This window comes from Chionomys nivalis, chromosome 19 (assembly GCF_950005125.1).
Source record: "Chionomys nivalis chromosome 19, mChiNiv1.1, whole genome shotgun sequence".
NCBI classification, from domain to species: Eukaryota; Metazoa; Chordata; class Mammalia; order Rodentia; family Cricetidae; genus Chionomys; species Chionomys nivalis.
This window is the reverse complement of record NC_080104.1, coordinates 57547147-57574379: the sequence shown is the minus strand read 5'-3', so window position 1 is coordinate 57574379 and position 27233 is coordinate 57547147. Positions and strand designations below refer to the sequence as shown.

Sequence of the window (27233 nt, the reverse complement as noted above, 5' to 3'; positions counted from 1 at the left end):
ATTGAATTTGATCATTTAGAATATGACTTTTTAGCTATGCAAGAGTTTCAAACAACATAAATGTATTTTCTAATATTTAATATGTTGTCATCCTGAATAGAAATTTGAGTCAAGCATCGTGGTCCATGGCTTTAATCCCAGCACTTAGGAGGCAGAGGCAAGAGAATCTCTGTGAATTTGAGTCCAGCCTGGTCTACAGAGTGAGTTCCAGGAGATTCAGGGCTACACAGAGAAACCCTGTCTAGAAAAAAAACCAAAAAAAGAAAAGAAGTTTGAGAATCAGACAAAAAGGTTTTGTTGTTGTTGTTATTTTGGATTTGTTTGTTTGGAGACAGGTTCTCATGATGTAGCTCTGGCTGTCCTGGACCTCAAGTTCTCAGAGATCCCCTTCTCCCATCTCCCATGTGCTGGGATTAAAGGCATGCAACACTACACTTGGATTAGACAAGCATTTTTAAAATACCTCATTTTCCCAAAGGGAAAAAAAGTAAACATTAACAAACTAAGAAATGGCTCTCATTATTTGGAAAGTAATACTTGCCAGGCTGGAGAGAACATTCAGCCGTTGAGAGCACCGGCTGCTCTTCCTGAGGACCAGGGTTCAGTTCCCAGCACCCACATGGCAGCTGTCTGTAACTTCAGTTCCCGGGGATCAGACATTCTCACACAGATATACAAGCAGACAAAACAGCAATGCATGTAAACTAAAAGTAAATTTAAAAAACAGTAGAACCATAGTTGCTCCCTTCAAATAGTTTGGAAAATTTACGAAAACACCAGCCAGTGATGATCATAACTTGGTATCTCCCCGTGTCTTTCTATGGTTGTTTTTTTTGCTTACTAACATCAAGAGCATGATATACATAGCTGTCATTCTGTCTCTTCACTGCCTCTTGGCATCTTTCCATTGTTCTTTATAAGGTCTAAAATAATGTTTGAATGCTTAAATAACATTGGAAGAGACAACATTCTATCATTGTGGGTTTATAAAATTAACTATTTCTTTACTCGGGGGCTCTCCTTTTTTTTTTTTTTTTTTTTTTTTGCTATTGTAAAAAGTAATACAAGCAACAAGTTGCATTTAGTTTAGAAATTAAAATCCCTGGTTATTTTCTCGGATACAGAATACCACAGCATTAACCAGATAAAAGGAGCTGACCATTTTAAAGCCTTTAAAGTCCTGAAGCCTATTGTAAATCTAATGTGCGGTTTTTTTAAAGTATTTATTTTAGAATTGTGTTTTGTGGGGCTGGAGAGATGGCTCAGTGGTTAAGAGCATTGAGTGCTCTTCCAGAGGACCTGGGTTCAATTGCCAGCACCTACGTGGCTGCTAACAACTCTATGTAACTTCCGTTCCAGGAGACCCAACACCTTCACACAGACATGCATGCAAGCAAAACACCAACACACATAAAATAAAAATAAATTATTTTTAAAAATTTTATTTCGTGTGTGTGTGTGTCTGTGTGTGTGCATGCGTATGCACATGCACACTTTGAGTGCAGAGGCCAGAAATGGGTGCCAGATCCCCTGGAGCTGGATTTAAAGGTGGATGTGAGTCATGGGTGCCAGAAACTGAACTCGGGTCCTCTGCAAGAGCAGCCACTGCTCTTAGCCCAGCCCTAATGTGTAGTTTGATGACATCTATGTCATACCTATTTAATTACAGTTTTAAAAGCTCTGGATATTAGCATTTAAAAATAATCCATAATATGCTAACATCATATTTTACTAACATGCTAACATTAAATTTATACATTTGCAGTACAGCTTCTCTTAACTAGTGATTGGATTGAGTCGAGGCATCATTTCCTCCATCAAAGAGTGCTGTCTGGTTAAGCTCAGTTAACTGTCACTAGTTGGCCATGTTCTGGGTCATCCAGTGTTACTACTTCCTTGATGTTACTGGGCCTTTGTGCCTGGTACTAACATGTTCCATTAGTTTGCCCCGTAATGGTAAGTTATACGATTTAACAAAATTGTATGTAAAACACTGTTCAGAAAAGCCCCAAAGGCAAACAGCTCAGATAAGTAGCTGCTGATCAGAGGTGGAAAATACCCTCGGTCCATAAGCAGGAAAGCATCAAAGTGTAGACCGTACTCATTCCCTTGTAAATGCTGCCAGGTCACACTCCACTTTGAAGAAGCTAGAATCAGAAATCTTGAGGCCAGTGGTTCCAGGATGGCAGTACTGACCTCTAGGGGTTATTCTGGAAATGTATGGGGGCCATTTTCAGTTGGTTTTCCTAGTGGTACTTAGTGGATGAGTGAAGCAAGATTAATAAAAACTCAGGGTCAGAAATCGGGGTTCAACCTGAAGATCTGAAAAGCAAAACAGCCAGTCACTGGCTCTTACCTCAACTTCAGTCCGAAAATGGCAATCCTGCCTCCAAGAATCTCAGAATGAGACTGTGCCTGAGAGCTGTTTCCTCCCATTTTATCATTCTCTCTAGGGCTGGGATTAAAAGCGTGCACCACCACATTAAAGGCATGCACTGCCCATTTTCTATGGCAACTAGTGTGGCTACTGGGATTAAAGGTGTGTGTCAACATAACCTGGTCTGTAAGGCTGACCAGTGGGACTCTTTTACTCTCAGATCTTCAGACAGTCTTTATTTATGAAAATACATTTGAAATGCCACTACAGATGAGGTTCAGGGACAGTTGATACCCCAAAATGATCTGCACAATATTTAAGCCAGGAGCATTCATATAGGCAAAAACCTGTTTTGTTTTGTTTTTTTCCCCTCTCAAAGAAGTAAAGCGTAATTCCCTGGTTTGGGGCTTCACGTAGTTGACTTTCTTGTGAAGAGGACAGATGTGGGCAGAGGAAAAGTTTCAGCTGGAGAAACCTGACAAACATAACCTCAGCAGGCCACAAGGTTAAGTTAGTGATGCTCGCTGAACGCATGTGCCCTCAATACGAGACGGCGTTTTACCTGTGGTCTTCCACTTAAAGACTTTCATCATTGCCATCACACAAAATCAGAAACCCCAACTGTGAAATAGTCTGTAAGACAACTAATACTCCATAAAATTGTCGGTCATGCAGAAGATAAGGAGATGAGAGTTTGGTGAAGGAGCCTTGGGAAACGTTTCGGTCCTATCCTGACAAGTGAGGAAACAAGGTCACTTTCTTCCACTAGACATTGATCGACACCCAGCACTCAGCCTGGTGTTAGGCATCTTTGATCATAAATAGTACTGACCCGAAGAGGAAGATGTTCAGTGACAGACTGCTGGCTGCAGGAATTCCTACGGCACTCCTCAAAATGTTATCTGGAAATGTCTTAGAGTTTCTATTATTGTGAAGAGACACTGTGACCATGGCAACTCTCATAAAGGCAAACATTTATTTGGAGCTAGCTTAGTTTCAGAGGTTTAGTCCATTATATTCATGGCAAGACATGATGGCATGCACGCAGACATGGTGCTAGAGAAGGTAAGGGTTCTTCTGTATCTTCATCTGCAGGCAACAGGAAGTGAACTATGATGCTGAGCGTAGCTTGACCGTACAAAACCTCAAAGCCCATCCCCACAGTGACACACTTCCTTCAACAAGGCCACACCTTCTAGTAGTGCCACTTTCTACGGCCAAGATGTAAACACACAAGTCTATGGGGCCAACCTATTCAAACCACCACAGACGAGTTCTTCGCATGATAATCAAGTTACGGTGGAGCCCTCCAGAATGGGCTGAGTATCTGGAAGACAGACATGAGCTAACTTCTTCCATGTGAGGACACAGACAGTGTCTGTCTACAAGTCAGGAAGGGAACCCTTGCCAGACACTGGCTGCATCTGCTGCTGCCTTCTTCTTGGATGGTTCAGCCTCCTGAAGCGTAAGAAAATGTTTACACTACCTAGTCTATGTGGGGTTTTTTTGTTATAGCAGCATATTATGAGTTGCAATTATACAGTTTGGTCAAAATGCTGCACTGGGAAGCCACAAGTGAGTCTTTAATCACTGGCTCTTTATTTAAGCCACTTGCAGTAAGAGTCCCAGCATGCGTGCAGGTCTGTGGAAGACCAGCACTCTCCATGACTGCTAGAACACTGCTGTCTCAGCATGGAACAGCAGCAAGCTTCCTGAGCTGCAGTCCGTTTTCGCCATCACCACTTCCCAGGCAAGCATATCTCAAAGTGCATTTGGATTCCTGCCAAGGTCCAGCCACATACATTTTTTTCAGTGCATTAGTAATGAACTTAAGAAATAAGGGTTATCCTTTGGAAAGACTCACTTAGCAAGTACAGAAGTCTTTTTCTCCCTGGAAATAAGGTTGAAATTGTTAGATGAATTTGGTAGGCTTCCCATTTGGTGATTTTAGTACTGATCATTCAAAACTGGACCTCCTAAATGCCTGTGACCCACCTTTTACTATCTGGTCTTTCTCTTGTACTTACAATTCCCTAAAATCATATAATATTGCAGATTTTATATACATATAAAATCTATCTATCTATCTAATATATATATATATATATGAGAGAGAGAGAGAGAGAGAGAGAGAGAGAGAGAGAGAGAGTTTTCTTTGTGTAGCCCTGGCTGTCCTAGAACTTGCTCTGTAGACTAGGCTAACCTTGAACTCACAGAGCTTTGTCTGCCTCTCCCTCTTGAGTGCTTGGATTAAAGGTGTGAGCAACCACTGCTGGTTCTGTATTTTTCTTTCCCACACGTCATCAACCATAGAAACTGTCTGGTTTACAGTCTGCACAGAACCATGCATACCCTTGGCTCAGCATGCAGACTCAGCATGCATTTACCTCTTTCAGTCTGCACAGAATCATGTGTACCCTTGGCTCAGCATGCATTTACCTGACTTTCAGTCTGCACAGAACCATGCGTACCCTTGGCTCAGCATGCAGGTTCACTGTGCATTTACAAGATCTCCTCTTCAAGGCCTTTTATAAGAAAGAACTTGCCACAGAATTTTACATATTAAACAGCGTTTTATTTCGGTCTGTGGTTTGTTTAAACTGCTCGCATTAATCCATTCCATCCCCAAAAGAAACACAGCGCTTCTGGCAGTGTCACACTTGACATCACCCGTCCAGACATCTGCCACCACACCGCAGAAAACTTCAATGCAGTTTGACCTCAAATTGGGTTTTATCGTCCAGGCCATAAGTTTTCAAAACTCTTAGAAATCCTTCGTCAGTCAGTCAGCAGGGTAGACTACTGAGCAAACTCCTGATATCTGAGCTATCACTGGAAATAATTTATCCTAAGTGAATTCATGAAGACCCTGGGGTGGGGAAGACTCATGTGAGCCTCACTCACACAGACTGTCACCTAGGCCAGCCTTGTGCTAAGACTTTTATGCTTCTTCCACTGCAGGCAAGCTCGAGAGCAAAGGCACAAAGCCAAGCTCACCGCAGGTTTCACAGCAGAAGACCAGCGCAGGAGCTACAGTGAGGCGTAATCCAGGTACCAAAATGATGACCCCGTCAGGTTAGCAACTGCAGTCTCCACTCACATGAAGCATGCTGCTGCCTAGCCACTGTCTAAGTACCCAGTAAATTAAGCCCTTCCTTCTCCACATTCCTACAAAAGTAAAGTTAGTCCTTGAACCTCGAAAGTATTATATATATATATATATATATATATATATATATATATATATATATAGTATATAGTATTTCTGCCAGTGTCCTTGTCAGCATGATTCAGAACTGCTCTCAAGTGCCTTCTCGTTTGTAAAATAAACACTATGCTGTTTGAAGCACACACGAAGCTTCATTTCTGTTCAGAGCTCTTTACTTTCCATTATGAAGAGTCATTTCTAAGGAATTGAAACCCCAGAAGGTAACAGCCCCCCAACAGAAAAAGAAACATTTAAAACAAAATTTTAAATGATAGATCAAAACCAGACTTGAGTAGTATTGAAGAGACAGGCGGGAGCAGACGTGGTCTCTGGAGGGAACCGTTCTAATTATTATCTAAAAAGTAAAGTCACATAACTTTGTCAAAGTCATAAGATAAACTGGTACTTGACAATTAGGTTGACTAAATAGAGGAGGGGAGATTTAAAAAGAAAAAGCCACTGAAACAGGAGAATGAGAGGGATTTCAGAGCGGCTGGAGCTGGGGCACAGATCCGTCAGTTCTCGATGCTTCTGGGGCCTCAGCTGCTTCTCTCACGCTGCTGCTTGTCCCCACCAACTCCAACAAAGAACTAAATAATCTCTGCTATTTTGTTAGGATTCAGAATTTCAATCCAGTAGCCGTCAGGATCTTGAATGAATGCCAGACCTTTCATTTTACCTGTATAATGAAAACTTCTCATTACCAGAAAGGAACATTAAAAATCAAACACATTTTCATTACAATTTTAATCTGCATTCGAATGAGACACATTGTTGATAGTTTTCATTCTAGAAAGTTTGTGTTAAATGGTACCACGGTTATCCTAATGTTAGAATGACCTTCCAGAAGGAGCTGAAAACAGTCTTGCTAAGTATCAGGTCCTTGCTTCACCTTGAGGCTACCATACCACCAATCACAGAAATTATTTAAGAAGGAAAAGAAGATAGAGGTATGCTCAAGGGAACAGATAATGTGGCCTCTCACACAACCAAGACACCAGAGGCTTGGGTCACGTAAACCCTATTAAACAATACACTAGGCAACCCAAGCCCTGTCAATCACACTGTGACTCCCGGGGACTGTAACCAGATGGAGCTCTTTACTCAGATGTATAAATGTGGGCTGAGAGATTGATTTATGTGGGGACTAAGATGCTGAACTCATCTGACTCTCATGTCTGCCTCCTGACCCCAAGGTCACGGACTACAAACCAGGGTGAAAGAGAGAGGGTAAAACACAGCTAAGCAATCTCCAGGGCTGTGGCTGAGGATGAATGGGTGAGGACGCAGGCGACCATTCCCTGATCCAAACAGAAAGTAGTTTGGAGTCAGAACACAAGTTCTGAATTTGTGGCTGTGGGAGAATAAACAGGGTGCTTGCTTCTGCCTCCCCAAGGCAAGCGACACCCACCCTGGCACTTGGGAGGGGCTCAGATACTGATTGCCAGATGTCCTCAAGAGTCTACAAGAGCTAGTTCCAGGACAGGCTCCAAAGCCACAGACAAACCCTGTCTCGAAAAACCAAAAAACAAAACAAAACAAAAAAAAAGAGTGAAGACAGAGCTTGTCTAACGAGGAAGCTAAGAAGACTGAACCAGCTGGCCTTCCTTATGTCCCCACACATCCAGGAACAAGCGCGCGACAACCTCAGGTGTGTCTTACTAACACTGCTTTGCCCTGAGGGGGAAAGCCTCTAAGCGGAAGAGCTGTCATTTTAGTGCCCAGGAAACTCAGCCCAGGGCTCATCAGCCTGTCTTCCTGAGATCACGCAGATCCCTAGGGACAATTCTCTTCTGCCAGTCACGTGGCCTGGTGGATTACAACAGCTTACAGTTGTTGGGAAAAATAGCTCAGAAGCCAAACTAACATAATCTAGGAACATAATTATGTGGATTATAGATTCGAATTCAACATGAACTATTAGAACAATGAGTGGACAAAGGGTTATTAAGGCGTGAGAGAGCACCATCAAGTATTGCCAATGTGAACTAAGACTAAGAAAATGTTAGGGAGCCAAGAAATGAAGCCAGAAACAAAGCCTCCAGCAGAGAGCCGGGCTGACAGGAAATGGCTAAAGCATTTGCTGTACAATCATGAGGCCTCAAGTCTGGATTCCCAGAGGCCCCCTGAGAAGGGGCAGGTGGGCAAGCCTGGCAGCTACCTGTTACCCCAGTGTGAGGGCTGGGGCTGGGCTCTCCAGGGAGCTCACCCTGTCTTATTAAATAAGTGGAGAAAGGAAGATGCCCACTGTCAACTGAAGCCTACACACAGGCACACACTCCACACAGAGACACATACAAAGGGAAAAAGATGGAAAAGCAGAATAGACACATGTGAGGGAAAAGTAGCTGGTAAAACAAAAAGCTCCCAGAAATAAATAAAATAAAATAAAATAAAATAAAATAGGGACACTGACAGCATTCTCAAGGACACTTGCATGCAGAATGACAGTATAGTAGTGTCTTCAGGGGTGAAGGAAAACGAGCAGAGGATTCCCACCAGAACTCACTGTGTGTGCCTGGTTCCCATGCATGTGTCTCAGAGGCCTAACCTCACAAAACCTCAGAATATAGTCCTGGTGAGGTGCTAAGACAGGAAAATTCGAAAGATGCTTCAAGAGAGAAATGGAGTGAAGATGTTCAAAATACTGTACTACATTATTTTTGAAAAAATGTGAAGGCCAAAAGAAAAAAAAAGAAAAAAGAAAAGGAAAGAAAAGAAAAGAAAGAAAGAAAGAGAAAGAAAGAAAGAAAGAAAGAAAGAAAGAAAGAAAGAAAGAAAGAAAGAAAGAAAGAGAAAGAAAACCCATCTAGGTGACAGTAGCTGATGTGAGCAGAGAGGAGAGCTGTTCACTTCCTGAGGGGATCCCATAGGACATGTTTTCCTTCAAACAATTTTACTAAAATGTCTCGTTTATTTTTCTCTGGGTTTTTGTTATGTGTTTGGTTGGTTGGTTTGGGGCTTTTTTTTTTGTTTGTTTGTTTGTTTGTTTGGTTTTTGGTGCTGGGCTGAACCTATGACCCAGTGCATGCTAGGCAAGGGCTCTACCAATGAACTACTTACTGCTTAAGCTTGTTAAATGTCTCAAACTGTGGTGGCACACTATAATGTCAGTAACTAGGAGGCTGAAAAAAGAGAACCCTAAGTTCATGGGTAGCCTGGGCTACAGGGCAAGAACATATTTCCAAAGTTAAAATTAATTTTAAAACTTAAGAAGGTAAGAATAGATCTAAGTATAATAATAATGATACATATAAATAGAACAGAATTCAGTTATATGCTATTTCAAGACACATACCCAAAGCATAGTATATACAATTGTATAAAAGAATGAAAAATATCAGTTATTCACTTAGTAAACTGACAAAGTTATATTGACAACAAAATACACTTCAGAGAATTCATCTAGGAGCAACTACCTACACCCTGAAATCCTGAAAGCTGGTAGCCAATGAGAGAAAATAGCAGGGTTAGGGAAGGGAAGGCGAGGCCCCATGGCTCTCTAGGTCCTGTGTCCTGGTGAAGCCACCAGTTCTTTCTGGTCTCTTAAAATGGCCAGGTATTCTCTTCACGTTCCTTTGCTCCTAGGACTGCTGAAAAGAGCTTCCAGTTACTTGCATCCAATCAGCATGGCCCCAACAGCCCTCAAACATATTAACCAATCACAGCTGTAGTGCAGAGCAAACTGACCAATCACAGTGCACATAGTGAGAGCGGGCTGACCAATTACAGCTGTTTACATGGGATGGGCAAACCAATCACAGCTATGCACATGGTGAAGGGTGGGTTGACTCACCATCATCAGGTTTCTTCACAAACTTGACCCCCAGCTCTTCAAACCTTTTACAGGCACTGTAGACATCAGGAACGGCAATCCCAATGTGACCTTTGGTGATACCATTCCCCCAAAAATAAAGCACAGGAAGAAAAGATTATGAGTACACCCACGTGCTGCAAATGGCTTCCAAAACTTACTTCAAAACACAAGGCCTTCGGAAACAGAGCTAAATAGGTTCAAAATCTATATATTAAAGGACCAGTAGCTGTCTGACTGGCTAGTTACAGTCAAATAGTTGTGAATTGTTATTTGAAATAAACCAATACTGACTAATGCATACTTCAATCTGTTTAGATAATCTATACCCGAAAGGTTATCATTTACTCCTGTTTAATAGATTAACTGTAGACATTCACTACATTTCCTAACTCAAGCTTCTATTCTGCCACGTGACAAGATACATATTTTTAGATTTATTTTATTGTATATGCACTATGTGTGCTCCTGATACCCACTGAGGTCAGAAGAGAGCATCAGATCCCCTGGAACTGGAATTATGGATGGTCGTAAACCACAATGTGGGTGCTGGGAACCAAGGCCAGGTCCTCTACAAGAACAGCAAGTGTTCTTAACCACTAAAGCATCTCTTCAGCCCTTGACAAGACACTGCCAGAAAATGGGATTATTATTAACCATGGTCATCATTGTTTTAATTGAGCACTCTCCTAGTAGGAGAGGGAGGGCAGCTTAGAACGCTTGCCTGGCATGTGTAAGGCTGCGGACTCTCTTCCTAGCCCTACAATAAAGTTTACTGGAAACATAATACTGTGACTTTACAGCATAATATTATGAGAAAGCAAACACAATGTTTGGACCAATACTGAAATTAGATAGCTGCTGAATAAGATCTGCAGCAAATAAAAATAATCATATCCCTAATAAATTACTTGAAAATTAGGTCATTTGTGTCTTAAGTTTACTGTACCATAAATATGTATACCATGTAAAATCATACACACCCACAGACATCATACAATGGGGCAAACATACCAAATCCCCGAGGGTCTGAGTTGCCATTGTGGTAACTCTGGGTCTCATCGTCTTCGGTGCCCCAGTTGCTGCAGAGGAAAGGACTGTGTTAGCAGGCTGTAACTGTCAACCTGAGGGACTTAGCACCAACCTGAAGTTGCACCTCAGGGAGTGTCCTCGAGTAAATTTCCAGAAAAAACACCCACAGCAAACACAGCTAACACCTTCCAGCTGTCCTGCACTGTTGCTGTTACTCTCGGCTGATAACAGACTCCAGCTTCTAGGGAGCTCCAAGGCCTTCCATTCTAGTGTAGAACTGCTAAGGCATCCAGCTTTGTGGATGGAGCAGCTACCGGGTTCTCTGCTTCTCCGGTGTTCAGAGAGCCATTGTTGGGACTACCCAACCCCTACCATGTAAACCAATTTAATAAATTTCCTTTTATATCTACATTCTATTGGTTCTGTTCTTCTAGAGAAGAAGGCTTGCATAAGATAGTAATTGCAGTTCTGACCTCAGAATAGCCTATGAAAAGGGATCTCTCCGAAGGCTTACTCTGTATACATGCTACTTTACTGCAAAACTGATTTTTTCACCTGCAGGAAGGACAAGCTGGCAAAGAAGATTCTAACTAGGTTAAGAAGATGGTCGAACCCGGCACCCAGATAAGAGCAAGAATAAAAAAGCTGCAGCAACTATCATTTTCTGCACTAAGTTCTAGATGGACCAGATTTGAGACATTTCCATTCTGGAGACGAGACGGCCGGCCACTTAAGCAAGTGTTTCTGAATCAAAGGATACATACTAACACAGAAAGAAATGGGGAGTCCCTTAATTCTGTACTTTTAAATGTTGAGGTTATAAAAGCACCTTAAAATTTGAATGTTGGGGCCGGGCAATGGTGGCGCCTGCTTTTTAATCTCAGCACTCCGGAGGCAGAGGCAGGCAGAGCTCTGTGAGTTCAAGGCCAGTCTGGTCTACAGAGCGAGTTTCGGGACAGCCTCCAAAGCTACACAGAGAACCCCTGTCTCAAAAAACAAAACAAAAAACCAAAACCAACCAAACAAAAAATTATTACAAAATTATGTGCTGGTTATTTAAAAGGAATATATTCTATAACATTTCTGGATCAAAAACAGCAAAATAATAAAAGAACAAAAATATGACTATCAGAATATTTTAGGAGAATCTGTAAATTATAAAATTAATAATCTATAGTTTGGCAAATATCTTGCCAATTCAGGGTCTTATATTCTCTAAAAGAAAAATGTTCTCTCTGTCCTAAAGAAACCATAAGAATAACATGAAGACCCAAATATTTAAAAATAATAAAAATATTAAAAATCGATTTAGGGGGCTGGAGACATGGCTCAGCGGCTGGAGGCACTGGCTGCTCTTCCAGAGGACCTGGGTTCAATTCCCAGAACCCGTATGGCAGCTCATAACTGTCTGTAACTTCAGTTTCAGGGGATCCGACACTTTCACAGACATACATACAAGCAAAACATGAAGGCACATGAAATTTACATATGTATAATTTGACTTAGACTGGAAAACACATAAAAAGATTCTTTAAAAATACCTTATGAAAAGTTAGGATCTATAAAGAGACAAAGACTTAAACGTACTGTGTCAACTCAAGTGTGGCTTTTCTGGAAAACGTCCAAGCTGTTCTCTCACTCTTGTCTTTAGGGATGTCATTCTTATCCTCGTAAGCCAAGAAATAGAGGGAAAATTTCATCGAAGGAAAATCAAGCTTTTGGAGTAGCCTGAAATTAAAAGCCATAGTCATTTCCAATAGCGAAGGCTGCTAATAACTTAACATAATATTTAAGTTCTATCAGGAATAAGGGCCATATGCAACGTAGTTACTTTGGTAAGAAAACCACAGACAAAAATTAGTGGGAAAAAGATCTCATTTATAGCTCTATCTATGAAGTACTTGCCGTGTAAGTATATGTATGTATAAGCGGGTCCCCAGAACTCATGTAAAAAGCCAGGAGTGATGATGTGTGCTGGCAATAGTCGCATTGGGAAGGCAGAGACAGGCACACCCCAGGGGCCTGCTGATCAGCAAGTTTAGCAGGTGCCAATGAGGGACCCTGTCTCAAAAACCAAAGTGGTCGGTTCCTGAGAAACAGCACCCAAAGTTGACCTCTGGCCTTTATACATGGTATGTCCCCTCTAGTGCATGCGTGAATACACACACAAAATAAAATAAAAAGTTCTGAAAGCCAAGGAAGCATTGCATCAAAGTGTTAAGTGGATGAAGTCTTGAGGAAATGTGTATTGTTGACATGAGCATGGCCATGTCAAGGACCAATGCTCAGACTCATGGGAAGAGAAGAGCTCCCAACACACCCCTAGGCTCAGACGGACCAGCAAAGTCTTCCTCTAGGCCAAGTGACCTCAGCTTTTCTGTGCCCACGTAGCAGTTTCTTTAGTATCTGTTCCTTCCTCACTCCTTAGCCACCCCTAGTCCAGGTTCCTGTACCGAGCTGTGAGGGGCGAGGTTCTGTAATCCATCGATTCTTTCTCTTTGTTTTATTGTTTTGTGGGACATACTGTATAGCCAAAGATAGCCCAAACTCACTAGAAAGCGCCAATTCACCCATCCCCTGCTTCAGTCTCCCAAGTGCTCCACTTCCACGGGTGACTCGGCACAATCATCTCTCAAGTATTCAAATTTAGTGAAATTCAGCTAGTTATAAATAACACAGTGCTTATTTATAAGCAGGGAAAGAGGTTTTAGGTTTGGGTTTCAGTGAACAACACCTTTTCCTGCCATTCTTTCGTTAAACACATCTACTGCTCTTCACAAAGCACCCGGAAAGGAAATGGAGGCCAGGTGGCAGGAGAGAAGGGCAGATTAATATCACAGACAAGTGAATGTCTACAATAGGAGGGCTAAAGTCTCAAATACTGCAGAAAAATGAAACAGGATTAAGACTGCGGAAAAGGTCACATGACGTGGAAAGGCCCTGCAGGAGCGGCTTCAACATGGCCAGGCAGCTGACACAGGGCCGCAGGGCCAGGAGGAAGGAGGGAGTCAAGCAAGAGAGCAGGCAGCAGAGCCTCCGCAGACCCGCTGCAGAGAGAGTGATCGAGGACAAACAAGGGTGCAGAGGGCAAGAAAGTCTCCAAAGACTTCGGAAGTTTGTAGGTGGAAGGGAGAAAGTGGGTGGGACAAGGAGAGACTTGATGCAAAGGGTGAAGGAGCCCTGAGGCTCTAAAAAGTGACAGTTCATGGAGCCGGTTTAAAGAACATTAGATCGCATGTAAGCAGAGCAATACACATAATACAATATACAATATAATACAATAATACAATAATTATGTTCAAAGATGATTCTGTTCATAATCAAGGGCAGTACTTGAAGCCTAGCAAAATGTCTTTTTGGGGGGTAGGGGTGTATGTGCACACGCGCACAGACATGGATACATACATACAGAGCATACTGCGCATGTAGAGGTAAGAGGTTGACACAGGGTATCCTCAACTGCTCTCCACTGTCTTTCAGTCACCCTCAACCCCAGAGACTATGTCAGTAAGTGACCCCTCCTGGCCTGCAATCCACCTGCCTCTGCCTCCTGAGTGCAAGGACGGCCTTAGAATCTTTGTGGCTCCAGCAACAGGCCTGCAGGTGCAACGGGCTGCAGGTGCAACGGGACTGCAGGTGCAACGGGACTGCAGGTGCATCGGGCCTGGAGGTGCACACCACCACACCCAACACTTTTACGTGGAGGTGCACACCACCACACCCAACACTTTTACGTGGAGGTGCACACCACCACACCCAACACTTTTACGTGGAGGTGCACACCACCACACCCAACACTTTTACGTGGAGGTGCACACCACCACACCCAACACTTTTACGTGGGTTCCAGGAGACTGAAATCTCCATGCGGTCATGGCAAGCACTTTATCAACTGAGCCATCAGTTTCCAGAGTTCTGTTCTAATCTTTTATCTACTTATCCCTGTTATCACTATACCTGGACCACTGGATGTAGGCTCTACCTGGGGGCTATTTAAAAACAAAGGTCAACCTGCTTATGGTTTCAGCTCTGCCAACGGTGGGGTCAGAGAGCAGAAACTTCCTTTCTTCACGTGTAGGAGGACACAAGCTTCCTGCAAGGCCTGCTGCGAAGGCACAGGGAGTAACAGGGTTGGCGCCTGGCCAACAGTAGGTGTCCGGGCATTCATTTTCTCTCTGCCCTTTAAATACGCTGTACACACAAGAAAGCCAGTTTCACGGCAAAGAATCACAAGAATTTAAGAGCAGTTTGGGGGAAAGGACCCAGAGAAGGAAGCCATTCCTCTTCGTTTTGTAGTCTTCAGAACTGCTCACATTTTCTAACCATACATAATTCAGATGTATTACTTGGGCGGGTCTCTTAAAACTTGTGGAAGTAAATGAAAAACAGAAAATTAAAGATCATTTCACTTAATTACGTGTGCCATCAAAAACCTCATGGCATTTGAGGAAACAAACCAAGAAAAGTCAAATGATCAGTTACACCGAAATAAAGCCAATAGAAAAGAATACAGCACACCAAAATGTTGAAAGAGTTGCAAACCCATGGCTACTACCCCTTTTAGCAAGAGAAAATGCAGCCTCTAAAACCGGAACCAGAGGCTGGCTGTAAATAAAGCCATTCTTTTTCTTGATAATGCGTCCTGCCATTCACATTTCAGAAGCAAACGGAGCTAGAAGCAGTCCAAACATGTCAAGGGTCTGAACGGAAGAATGATCTAGCTGGCCAGCTCTCAGGCAGAAGGAAGTCTGCAGAAAACGAAAGCGCATGCGCCTCCTGTTGCCCTTGCACCTTGACCAGTCCTGATACAAATGGAACCTAACCAAAGAGCTGTCTAGTCGGGCGTCCTTGTAGGCTCCTCAACCAAAGACTTTCTGTTATGAAAAAAGAAAAGAAAAAAAGGTTGTTTTTTTTTTTTTTATAAAAAAAACTTGCCGGGCGGTGGTGGCGCATGCCTTTAATCCCAGCACTTGGGAGGCAGAGGCAGGCGGATCTCTGTGAGTTCGAGGCCAGCCTGGTCTACAAAGGGAGTTCCAGACAGGCTCCAAAGCTACAGAGAATCCCTGTCTCGAAAAACCAAAAAACAACAACAACAACAAAAACCTTAATATTAATTTATTTCTGAGAGGAAAGAAGTACGTGCCATGGCATTGCTATGGAGGGTAGGGGGATTTCGAGGGGAGGCAGTTCTCCGCTTCTACTCCTGAGCCGTCTTCTCTAACGCTGAGGGTTTCAACACTAAGGCACCAAGAAATACTTACGTCAGTCCAAGAACCCTAGTGTAGAAATCCAGGGACTTCTTAGGATCCTTAATTCTTAGCATGGTTTGCTGCATCAGGAAGTCCTAAGGGAAGACAACAGTGCAGGTTCAGTCCCTAACTTTCCACACTGGTGTTCACTGTGCTCTCAACCAGCCCAGCACTGTAAAGCAAACGGAAAACGCAAGCCCATCTCCAGCCTCAACAGTAGCTCCCTCGAACAGTTCCCACGCCCATGGCTCCACTCCCAAGCTCTCTGCCAAGTGCTGTCCAGTTGCAAGCTTCTGGGTGGAGCAGCTGCGAGCCAGCGACTTACCATTCCAGGAATGCCCTTCAAGTGATTTGAAAAACCTGGCTTTCTGAGTCACTGGGGCTTGGTGGTTGTCTTAGTTCGTTTTGGGTTCCAGTGGCATTATCTCATATGGCCTCAAACTTGCTGTGTCACCAACTGGCCCCTGCTCGACCCCCTGGCTTTCACACGCAAGTCCTGAGGTTATGGGCAAGAGCCACCAGCACCCGCTTTAGCGGGACAATTATGAAATAAAATGACTGACTGCCGCCACATCATTCCCGCACCTCCCCACCCCAGCAAGGTGGCAGAAAACAATTTTTTTTTGCTGGCACTTCCCCACTCCATGGGGCTTCCGGTGACTCTACCTTCCAAATAGACTACTAATGAGTGCATCCTTTCTCTACCTTGATTTTGTGCAACCAAAACTAATTTTATTTGGCATAACAAAGAATCCAACCTCTATAATACCCCCCCTCCCCCCCCCACACACAAGGTCTCATGCAGCTCTGACTAGCCTGGAACTCTCTAAGCAAATCCAAGATAGCCTTAAACTCACAGAGATCAGCCTGACTTCTCCGAAGTGCAGGGATTAAAGGTGTGAGCTACCATACAATACCTGGCTCTGCAATTTTATACACACACACATACACACAAATGTGCACACACACATTTTTCCCTCAAGACAGTTTCTCTGTGTAGCCCTGGTTGTCCTGGAACTCACTCTGTAGACCAGATTGGCCTTGAATTTAGAGATCCACCTGCCTCCATATTTTTTGATGAATGTATAAACACCCTTGCTGAATGAACTATTTAGTGAGAAATGAGGGCCCCCGTCCCCAGTCCCCTAGAACCTGATGGCCTGAACAGCTGACCCCTTCCTCCTTCGCTTTCTGAGGATTCTTATAAAACTAGTCAATGGGAGAGGACCCTCTGTATAAAAACCAAGTGCCCGTCCTGCCCCAGGGCGCTTGCTAGTTCCTTGCCGTCTAGCAGTCTCTGCAGGAAGAAACTGCCTTGAGAAGCTACTCTCCCTGTGACCCTCTGTGCCACCCTGAGATTCTGGGTGTCTCTGAATTTACTGGTAACATGTCATCGGGAAGGCCTTATGAAGACCTAGACTCCTAGAGAACCTAGAAGCAAAAACTTAGTGTCTTAACCCTTTGTAAAGCCTTCAACTTCCTCAGAAAACAAAAGGCTTACCTAAAAAAGGAAGATAACGCATAATTTCATAGGGTTAAAATTATGAATAACACTTTAGTTAGGAGTTGATTTCTTTACACACAGTCACCGGCTCCATTTTTGAGTCAGGCTGGCCTTGATTCACCAGGCAGCCAAGGATCACCTTGAACTGCTGATACCCCTGACTCTACCTCCCAAGTGCTGAGATTACCTGTGTGTACACTACCTTGCTCAGTACTGGGAATCAAACCCCAGGCCTCCTGCGTGCTAGTCAAGGAAGCTACACTCCCAGCCCTGATAAAATATATATGTATGAGTATTATCTCCATTTTATAAATGAGAAGGCAACACTCAGTACACTCATTATCTAACTCTTGTAAATCCAGATTTTCTTTTGCCACAAGCACTTCCTACAGTGTTATTCTTCTGTAACCGTAGATTTAACACAACAGGCCTGAAAACTGATCATCCTTCTGCAGCTTTGATAGCTAGAGCTCTAGAATCACCATGGGGCAAGCCTCTGGGCACACCTGCAGGGGATTATTTGGATTAGGTTAGCCTCTAGGCCCGCAGGAGGGATTTTCCTCTCTCTCTCTCTCTCTCTCTCTCTCTCTCTCTCTCTCTCTCTCTCTCTCTCTCTCCCTCCCTCCCTCCCTCCCTCCCTCCCTCCCTCCCTCCCTCCCTCCCTCCAGTCAGGGTTTCTTTGGCTATCCTGGAACTTGTAGACCAGGCTAGCCTCAAACTCAGAGATCCACCTGCCCCTTCCTCCAGAATGCTGGGATTAAAGGCCTGCTCCACCACTTACCCATCTTTTTTGGTCTGTTTTGGTTGGTTGTTTTTTTTTTCTCCCAGAGTTGAGGACTAAACCCAAGGTCTTAAGCTAAATCTTGAGATTAATCAAAGTGGGGATCCCCATATAAATATAGGTGGGACCATTCCATGGGATTGGGTCCTGGACTGCACAAAAAAGAAAGCTAGCTAAGCACAAACAGTCCCCATTCTCTGATTATTGTCTGTGGCTGTAATGTGACCAGTCACTTCAAGCTCCTTCCTCCACGACCTCTCCACCATAATGGCGTGTAACTTGAACTGCAAGTCAAACTAAGCCTTTCCCCAAGTAGTTTTATCACAATGAGAAAAGCAGTCCCTTCGTCCACTGTGAAGATTTGTCGCTGTGACTGGTTTAATAAAGAATAGCTGAACAGGATGAGGTTAGGCAGGCGAGCCAGACTGGGGGGAAGAAGGGCAGAGTTTGAAGTAGCCAGCCAGATACAGAGGGAGCAGGAGATGGATGTGCCATGTTGATAAAGGTACCACCACACGGCAGCATGTAAATAACAAATATGGGTTAACTGAAAATGTAAAAGCGAGTTAGTAATGAACCTGAGCTATTGGCCGAGCATTTATAATTTATATTAAGCCTCTGAGTGCCTATCTGAGAGCAGCTGCAGGACGGGAAAACTCACTCCGCCCACAAGTAATGCTCTGGCCAAACAGCTTCTTCCCCCAAACTTACCTTATATAAAACGCAAATACACTACTCATTGTCTATCATGAAGAAGTGATCTTAAAGAGTACTTAGATTCATTGTTCATCCTAAAATGGGGTCACCTAAGATACCAAGATGGACAATCCTTGTGGGACCCAGGCCCTCAAGGGAAATGGAAACTCAGTGTTCTCCACTTCTCAGAAATGGGCTGACCCCTCAGAGCAGAACAGCTTGCCCACAGCCTCCTGCTAACAGCATAGGGCTCCCCTCCTCCCCAATAAAACTTTGCTTACTGCAGTCCCTTTTGCCTGTGAGAATTCCTTTGTCCTTAACGCTCTCCTGTCCAATTAAAAGCATCCTACAAACCGCAAATTCATTTTTGGCGGTGCTGCATTCCTTTCTCCTGGGGACAGCCGGGCAGTTCATACCCTGACCTGAGCATCAGTGCGCCTCTCATGGTCTGCTTCTTTCACTACGCCACACAGCACCCAGGGAAAAGGCACGAGGTTCCATTTTTCTGGACCTACGCAGCCTTTTCAAATCCAGAGCTGCCCTCCCCTTTGTCAATCAGGTAAGAGAGCGATGAATAGCTCCCCGGCCAGGCACTGACCAGTTGGCTCTGTCCTCTGCATACAGCCATAAAGACACCTACAAAGTCACTCTGACTACAGCGAAATGAGAAAAAAAAAGACAATTTCAGACCTTTTTACAAAGCAGCAAGACCACTTTCATGCCAGATGCTGGTCTAAGCAGAGACTAAAACAAGATGCTCAAACTATAGCAGGCATCTCCCTCTCCCAACGAATGTTGAGTGCCTGCTACTTCCCTATCAATTACTGGGCTTGTGTGTGGGGAGGCCAAGTCCACTGAGATGCTGATGTGTGCTCTTTCAGGCAACACAGCGGTAATCTCAAAGGCAGTCCTTGGCAGGCCTCATCAGAGAAAGCCAACCTCCTACACTAGGCTTGGAGATTCGCCACTATAGCCCCTGGGAGGAGGGAAGGCTGGCAGACCCAGTCAGCTCTGAACATGGTCCAGATTATTTCATCAAACATTAACTTAGGTTCTACCATAAGGGACTCTGAGAATGGAATTAACTAACCAAATGGCCTTAAAATAGAGACTAGGGTTGGAGAGACAGCTCAGCAGTTAAGGGCACGAACTGCTCTTGCAGAGGACCTGGTTTCACTTCCCAGCACCCCACACTGGGTAGATCACAACTGTAATCCCAGCACCAATGAATCCAACACCCTTTCTGGACTCCACAGGCACTTACACTTACATGCACACACCCACACACAGACATGCCGACACATACTTAAAATATTATCTTGGAAAAAAACAGGGGGGAAGGGTTAACCAGCTCAGTTGGGTAGGTGGTTCATGCAATCACACGAGACCTTAAAAGCATCAGAAGACAGAAGAGTTGGCACATGGTGGATATGGTGAGGAGGGGTGAGGCTGCAGGGATGTCAGAACAAGTAAACTGTAGGGGCTGCCTGGGAGCCTATCACCCCCATTTTGGACACTGGCAACCAGTAAGAAAACGAGGGTGTCAGTTCAACCTCTGAGAGGAAATGAGATAAGACAACAGCCGGGGCTGGAAGCAGGTGCCTCCCGGAGCCTCCGGCAAGGACGGAAGCTCCGCCCATACCCTGAGTTTAAGCCAGTGGGATGCTTGTCAGACCTCTACACAGCTGTGAGGTCATTACACTTCTTGTGTATATGTAGCCTGTCCTTGTGCAATGTGTGTCTGTCCATGCCTGTGGGGGCCAGAGGACAACTCCAGATGTGGCTAGATAGTGTCCACCTGGGGCTCCCAGAGCAGGCCTGGCTGGCTGGTCAGAGAGCTCCAGGGATCCACCTACCTCTGCCTCCCTACTGCTGGGCTTACAAATGCACAGCACATGCCTGGCCTTTTTGGTTTTTTACAAGGGTCCTGGGGATTGAACTCAGGTCTCCCAAGCTGCATCCAACATTATTGCTCTTCTTTTCAGTACCACAAGGCATTCCTTTTCTCATGCAAAGGGAGGAAGAACACACATGTGAGAGGAATTGTTTGTCTGTTTATTTATTTACTCTGAGCGGGCAATAACATGGCTCTACAATTCCGGTACTGAGAGTTATTACTTTCCTCAAACCTCTGCTTCCACACCTCTGGGATGAAGATAATCAGTCTATGGCTAAACTGAAGTATAAATTCAGTAATGTAGCAAAGTACTTAGCACAGGGCTGGAGAGATAGCTCAGTGGTTAAGAGCGCTGGCTGCTTTTCCTAAGGACCTGGGTTCAATTCCCAGCAACCACAGGGCAGCTCACAACTGTCTGTAACTCCAGTTGCAGAGCTTCTGACACCTCACACATACATACACGCAGGCAAAACACCCATCACCCATATATGTAAATTTTTTTTTTTTTTTTTTTTTTTTTGGTTTTTCGAGACAGGGTTTCTCTGTGGTTTTGGAGCCTGTCCTGGAACTAGCTCTTGTAGACCAGGCTGGTCTCGAACTCACAGAGATCCGCCTGCCTCTGCCTCCCGAGTGCTGGGATTAAAGGCGTGCGCCACCACCGCCCGGCTAAAATTTTTTAAAAAATTAAAAGTACACAGAATGCCATGCCCAGAGCAAAGCACTTTGTTTGTCTTTCGGCAACTGTTACAAACAAAGCCAGGGGTTCCATTACACTATTGGTTTTGGTTACCAAATCTTCATTCCCCAGCCCAACCCTCTAACCTCAACTCTGGACTCCCACCCTTGGCCTCCTCACCACATCCGCTTGTGCCAGAGAATCAAAAGCACCGCAGCTCAAATAGAGAGAGAATGCCCCAGCCACTCGTTAGCCTAAGAGAGACACACGGGAAGTCTTCCCTGGTTCTTTCTTCAGTCTCCTCAATTCAATCCTATCGACCTGAAGTGAACTGAATAGGTTAAGAGCCAAGCCAAGCCTGCCACTTCCATGCCTGCTTAACTTTCCCAGGAACCCTCCTCTAGCCTTCCTAAAAACTACTGCCTAGCTTGAGTCCTCCCGGCTTCCAACCCGATTGCTCTCTGCTTCTTGCAGGTTTTTACTCAAGAGCAATTTGGAGTGATAGTTCTACAATCAAAATCCTGGGTTTAAGAAAAGAAATACCAATCGTGGATTTGTTGTGGCTTCTTGACACCGTGGGGCTAAAATAAACATCCACAAGGTCTGACATTTGTTAGCTGTTCAGCAACAGCTTCGCCACTGCTCCTTACAGTGCTAAGTCCAATCATTATGCCAAATGCTTATCGCTGGAGAAAGAGGCATGTTCTCCCAATAAATATATATGATTTCCATTACATACATGCGTAATATACTAGTATAACTCTGGCCTCAGGATGTATCTCAGTGTCAGAGCACGTACATGCTTTAGCAAGTCCAAAGTTCTGGGTTACACATAAACACATACTCCAAACTCACTAGGGAGGATGAGAAAAACAAACAGGAGTTTTCAAATTTTGAGTACTCCAATGACTGTTTTGTGTTCCCGCCCCTCCATTCTCTACCTACATTATATAATATATATAATAAATATTATATAATGTACCTACTATATATAATGTAGGCTTTACACACACACACACACACACACACACACACACACACACACTCATAACCTAACCTTCTTAGACATGACATTCAGGCTTCTCTCTTCATGCCCTGTCTCCAACAGACCAGGCTAGCCTTCTCTACCAAGGCTTCATGTGACTCTCACCATAATATGGCCTGCCCCACACCCTTCTGCCACCCTACTGGTATTATATTTTGTTAAGATGTCTCCTTTCCTTTCCCTAGGATCTCCCGTGTGACTCCCTGGGTGTGAGAACCCCATCCACACAAACGTGGTTCTACCACCACGTTCTGTTTAATGCCTTCCTCGACCCTCACAGCTGGATGCTACCCTGAGCTCCATCTCCACAGGCCAGCACAAGCCATCCCATCTCATCGGACCCTCACAACAGCTCTCTGAGTCATCTTTACGTTCCTTTTGACGGGCCCCAGGAACCCAGCCAAGATGGGAGGATTCCAATGCAGGGCTCCAGATCCCAAACACCCTGTGCTGACAACACACCACTGCTGCGATCTTTGAAAACTGTGACAGCTCATCTCCCGTGACAACATGAAACTGGACTTAGAATCACCCAAAGTTTGACGCACCCTGAATGTGGGTGGCACCGTCTCACAGACTAGGCTTTCAAGCTGAATAAAAAGTAGGAAGCCAGCCAGCCACACGCACAGAATCATCTCACTCTACATCCCAACTGCAAACACGATGTGATCAGCTACCTCACGCTTCCGCTGACACAAGCTAGAGCCTCGTGCCCCATGTCTTCCCACCGTCACAGAATGCACCCTTGAACTGTGAACAGAAGTCCGTCTCTAGCCGGGCGGTGGTGGCGCACGCCTTTAATCCCAGCACTTGGGAGGCAGAGGCAGGTGGATCTCTGTGAGTTCGAGACCAGCCTGGTCTACAAGAGCTAGTTCCAGGACAGGCTCCAAAACCACAGAGAAACCCTGTCTCGAAAAACAAATCAAAAACAAAACAAACAAACAAGAAGTCCGTCTCCCCTTGCTCTTTAGCAGGTGTCTGGTCACAGCAGTGACAAATACACGCGGGATGCTTTGGAATGCGAAGAGCCCGTTCATCCCAAGTGCGTAGAGTTGGTGTGTGTTTGGCGAAAACAAAGTCCTCATTTATGCCGGTATTGCTGGCCACCCAAAAGCGCCTATCATGTTCTTTGCAGTTAGTATACAATCCAGCTAAATCTCATTCATTGAAGGCTTTTCCCTCTCCCCTCCATGGCAAGTTCTACAGTTACAGTCTGAGTTACCGCAGAAGCAGAGAGGAGAGGGTAGAGGCTGGGAATGTGGGCTTCTCCCTAGGCAAGTCACTCAGTACCTGTGTCTAAATCTCCTTATTTGTACAATGGAAACAATTCTCCCTTCCTCAGAGAGTTGTTATGAATGAGCTTAAACACATTAATTCAGGGCCTAGCACACTCAGTGCACACCAGGTACATCAGCTCAGGGCCTAGCACACTCAGCACACACCAGGTACATCAGCTCAGGGCCTAGCACACTCAGCACACACCAGGTACATCAGCTCAGGGCCTAGCACACTCAGTGCACACCAGGTACATCAGCTCAGGGCCTAGCACACTCAGTACACACCGGGTACATCAGCTCAGGGCCTAGCACACTCAGCACACACCGGGTACATCAGCTCAGGGCCTAGCACACTCAGCACACACCGGGTACATCAGCTCAGGACCTAGCACACTCAGTGCACACCGGGTACATCAGCTCAGGACCTAGCACACTCAGTGCACACCGGGTACTGGGCAACTCGTTTCACATCTCCATACGCTTAGTTATATTTTGGCCCATGACTAAAAATGCCTCGTCTCAAAAGATAATTTCAAATCAAGAGGCATTTGGAGAAAGTGGAATGTAAATCAAGGTACAAAAAAGTACATTTTGGGCTGGAGAGTGGGCTCAGCTGTTAAGAGTACTGGCTGCTCTTCCAGAGGTCCTGAGTTCAATTCCCAGCAAACTACATGGTGGCTCACAACTGTCTATGGGATCCGATGCCCTCATCTGAGGTGCAGATTACAAGCAAACAAGACATAGATAAAATACATTAAAAAAAGAAAAAAATTAAATGCAAACTAAGGTACATGTAAGAGGAAGGTGTGGAAAGGTGTGTGGTGTGTATTCATTCTTTCTTTCCTGCCTTAATTTTCTGGTGACTAAGATCTTTCCTCAGTACACACCTTGTTCTAGTCAAAGGCTTTGGCAATTACAGAATGCCTGACTCTCGCTGCCCTTAAGGCAAAGAACAAGCAGGGACCAAAGTCCTTTGCCATCTACCTGCCCTTCCTAGAGGTCTGCGTAAAGCTCGCGTTCAATCATCGGGGATTTACAAAAGATACACCTAAATGAGTATATGCAAAGGTGTTTACTGACACAGACGACTACACAGGACTAAATTCCTTCGTCAGCCACAATGCAGAGACAGTGAGGTACTTTCGGAGGTGGCTGCTTGGACCTCCCAGACCAGGGTAGCACACCTGAATGAGTTTTAGCCGACTGTAAGTACAGTCATGCGACGCGAAAGCTTTCTCATACCACAGGTTATGCCCCTACTAGGCTGTAACTGCAAAACAAAAGGGCCAGAAGATGGTCTGAGAGTCCCTTCAGACCGAAGTCCTGTAGTTTCTCCACCAGACTCACGGGGACAGAAGTGTGGTCTTGTGCAACAGCAAATGCGGTTAAATCAGTTTGGAGGAGTGAAAGCCCGACTCACAGCGACTACAGAAAGTGAGTGCGGCTGGGAGGGACCAGTTATAGACAGGGCCCTTAACTATGGGAGTCCAGAAACTGCCCCTCCAAAGGGCCATGGCGTCTGACCGAGGGACAACTACACACACAGACATGGAATCTGACCCAGACTTGGCCTGGCTTCAAGACACCGTGCAAAAATAAACAAATTAAAGCACATGGGGTCAGATGTTTTGAAATAACTTTCTGAAGGGGGTACCTCCGCCCCCCCGCACTGTCTACTCCAACGGCCTCTCTCTTCCCAGCTCACTCCACTGCGCTTTAAGCCTGCGGACCAGCGGCTGCCGCCGATAGCGTTAGGATTCGGCCCAGACCTGCCGGGCCAGAGTCCCAGGTCCGCTCCGGCAGCCAGAGAAGGAGGCCCTATCGCCCACCTTGGTGCTTGGGTCCGGATCGGAGCAGCAGCCGAGGGCGACCTCATCCGTGAGGCCGCTGGACGCAGGCTGTGGCTCTGCCATGGTCGCCCTGGAGGGTCACCCACCAGCTCTGCCAACAAACCGGAGGACCACACGCCTCGCAAAGACCGTGGGCCGCCTTTGCAAAAGACTGAGTGACCGGCCGGAGCGGACGGCCGCGGCTCTCAGCCAATCGTGGTGCATATGGTTGTTGGCTTTCTGCTGATTGGATCCCAGTGACCCAAGTTTAGTATGGCGAAACTACAATTCCCAAGATGCCATTGCGGGCAATGGCGGCAATTCTTTAAACAGCTTCTTGTGACACTCCATCCGCGACTTGGGTGTTACTCAGTGACCTGATTTTGTTTGTATATAATTGCAAAAATTGAATAACCATCCATCCCTCAGGGTGGCAACGTCGTATAAAATTGCAGCCTGGTGGAAGTTATTGTTTTTAGAATAATGAGAGTTTGAACTGGATATTAGTCTTTTTTTTTTTTTAATTGTACAAGAGTTTGAAGTTTATTCTCTCAGTTGGATCGGCCAGGATAATTGAAAACAATTCCGTTTATTTTTTTTAAAAGAGCAACTACAATTAAGCATTGTTTCCACTATTGGCCCGAGGAGCTTGGGCTAGTGACTGATCTTCACAGAGCCTCCTCAGAAAATTTGGAATTTAGCCTGGCGGTGGAGGTGCACGCTTTGAATCCCAGCACTAGGGAGGAAGAGGCAGGCGGATCTGTGTGAGTTCGAGGCCAGCGCAGTCTACAAAAGCTAGTTCCAGGACAGGCTCCAAAGCCACAGAGAAACCTTGTCTCGAACAACAATAACAACAACAAAAAAGAATTTTTTGAGAATTGAATGAGATGTAAGTCATGGTTTGACTATGCAGTACAGACAGACAAAGCACCTGAATTTGGATGAGATTTTAACGACTCACTTCTACACACAGGGTATGGGTATATACAGAAGAAATGGGATGTCACATCTCAAATTACCTTTTAAACTGTGTGATTGGTCGGGTGTGCTGATTCACATAAACAATCCCAGTAACTGTAGGAGGGTCATGAGTTCAAGGCCAATGTGGCCTACATAGTGAGTTCAAGGTCAACCTGGGCTTCAGGAGACACTTAAAAAAAATTTTTTTTAAAGGCAACTTTAATTCTTGGTGAGTCTTGTCTTAACCTCTCTGTCTGTCTGTCTCTGCAACACAAACAATACTATGGAGAGAAATGTGACAGGAACTGATATCTCTAATCTTACAAAAGGTAAAGAAAGAAGCACTATGGACAGGGACAAAGACAACCTGATGTTTGGTGAAGAAGGTATGGGCCATACATACCTAAGGCCAGCATAGGTCCTGTATGGAGAATATGTCAAAATTCTTACAAACCATTGAGAAAATACAAAGCAATAAAAAGTAGCACAAAGAAATAGGGAACTCAGTGTGTGCAAATCGCCTCCGTCCCTTTCCATACCCTTAGGCTAACTTTTTAAAGTTAGAAGGCCAGCAGTGCTGTTCGACTGTGGAAGGTGGAACACTGGAGTTAACAGGCATTGGCTGGTAGAAACCTAAATGGTTAGAAACGTGTGGGAAGACTATACGTCAGCATTTAGTGAAGTTGAAGGTAGCACACCCCAGGATGCGCTAGTAAATATCGATACTAGACAAAGATTATTATACTCCATGTGACAAGTAGAAGAAACATGGTTGGGATGAGGGAAAATGACAAGAGTTACTTCTTCAACAACAGAAACTAGGTAGGTTATCATTTTCATAGACTGGAATATGCTATATAGGTGAAACTAAATCAGCCAGAAAGACAT

General features: G+C 44.8%; 1 protein-coding gene across 1 annotated transcript; it reads right to left on the bottom strand.

The window, feature by feature from the left end:
* Window positions 1-2412: 2412 nt before the first annotated feature.
* Window positions 2413-25607, bottom strand: Glo1 (glyoxalase I). The gene is made up of 6 exons (XM_057752038.1): window positions 25386-25607; window positions 15693-15775; window positions 12019-12159; window positions 10414-10481; window positions 9382-9471; window positions 2413-6264 (listed from the first exon to the last, which is right to left on the bottom strand). Exons 1-6 carry the CDS (start codon window positions 25467-25469, stop codon window positions 6176-6178), a joined length of 555 nt encoding a protein of 184 aa, XP_057608021.1. The 5' UTR covers window positions 25470-25607; the 3' UTR covers window positions 2413-6175.
* Window positions 25608-27233: the final 1626 nt, after the last annotated feature.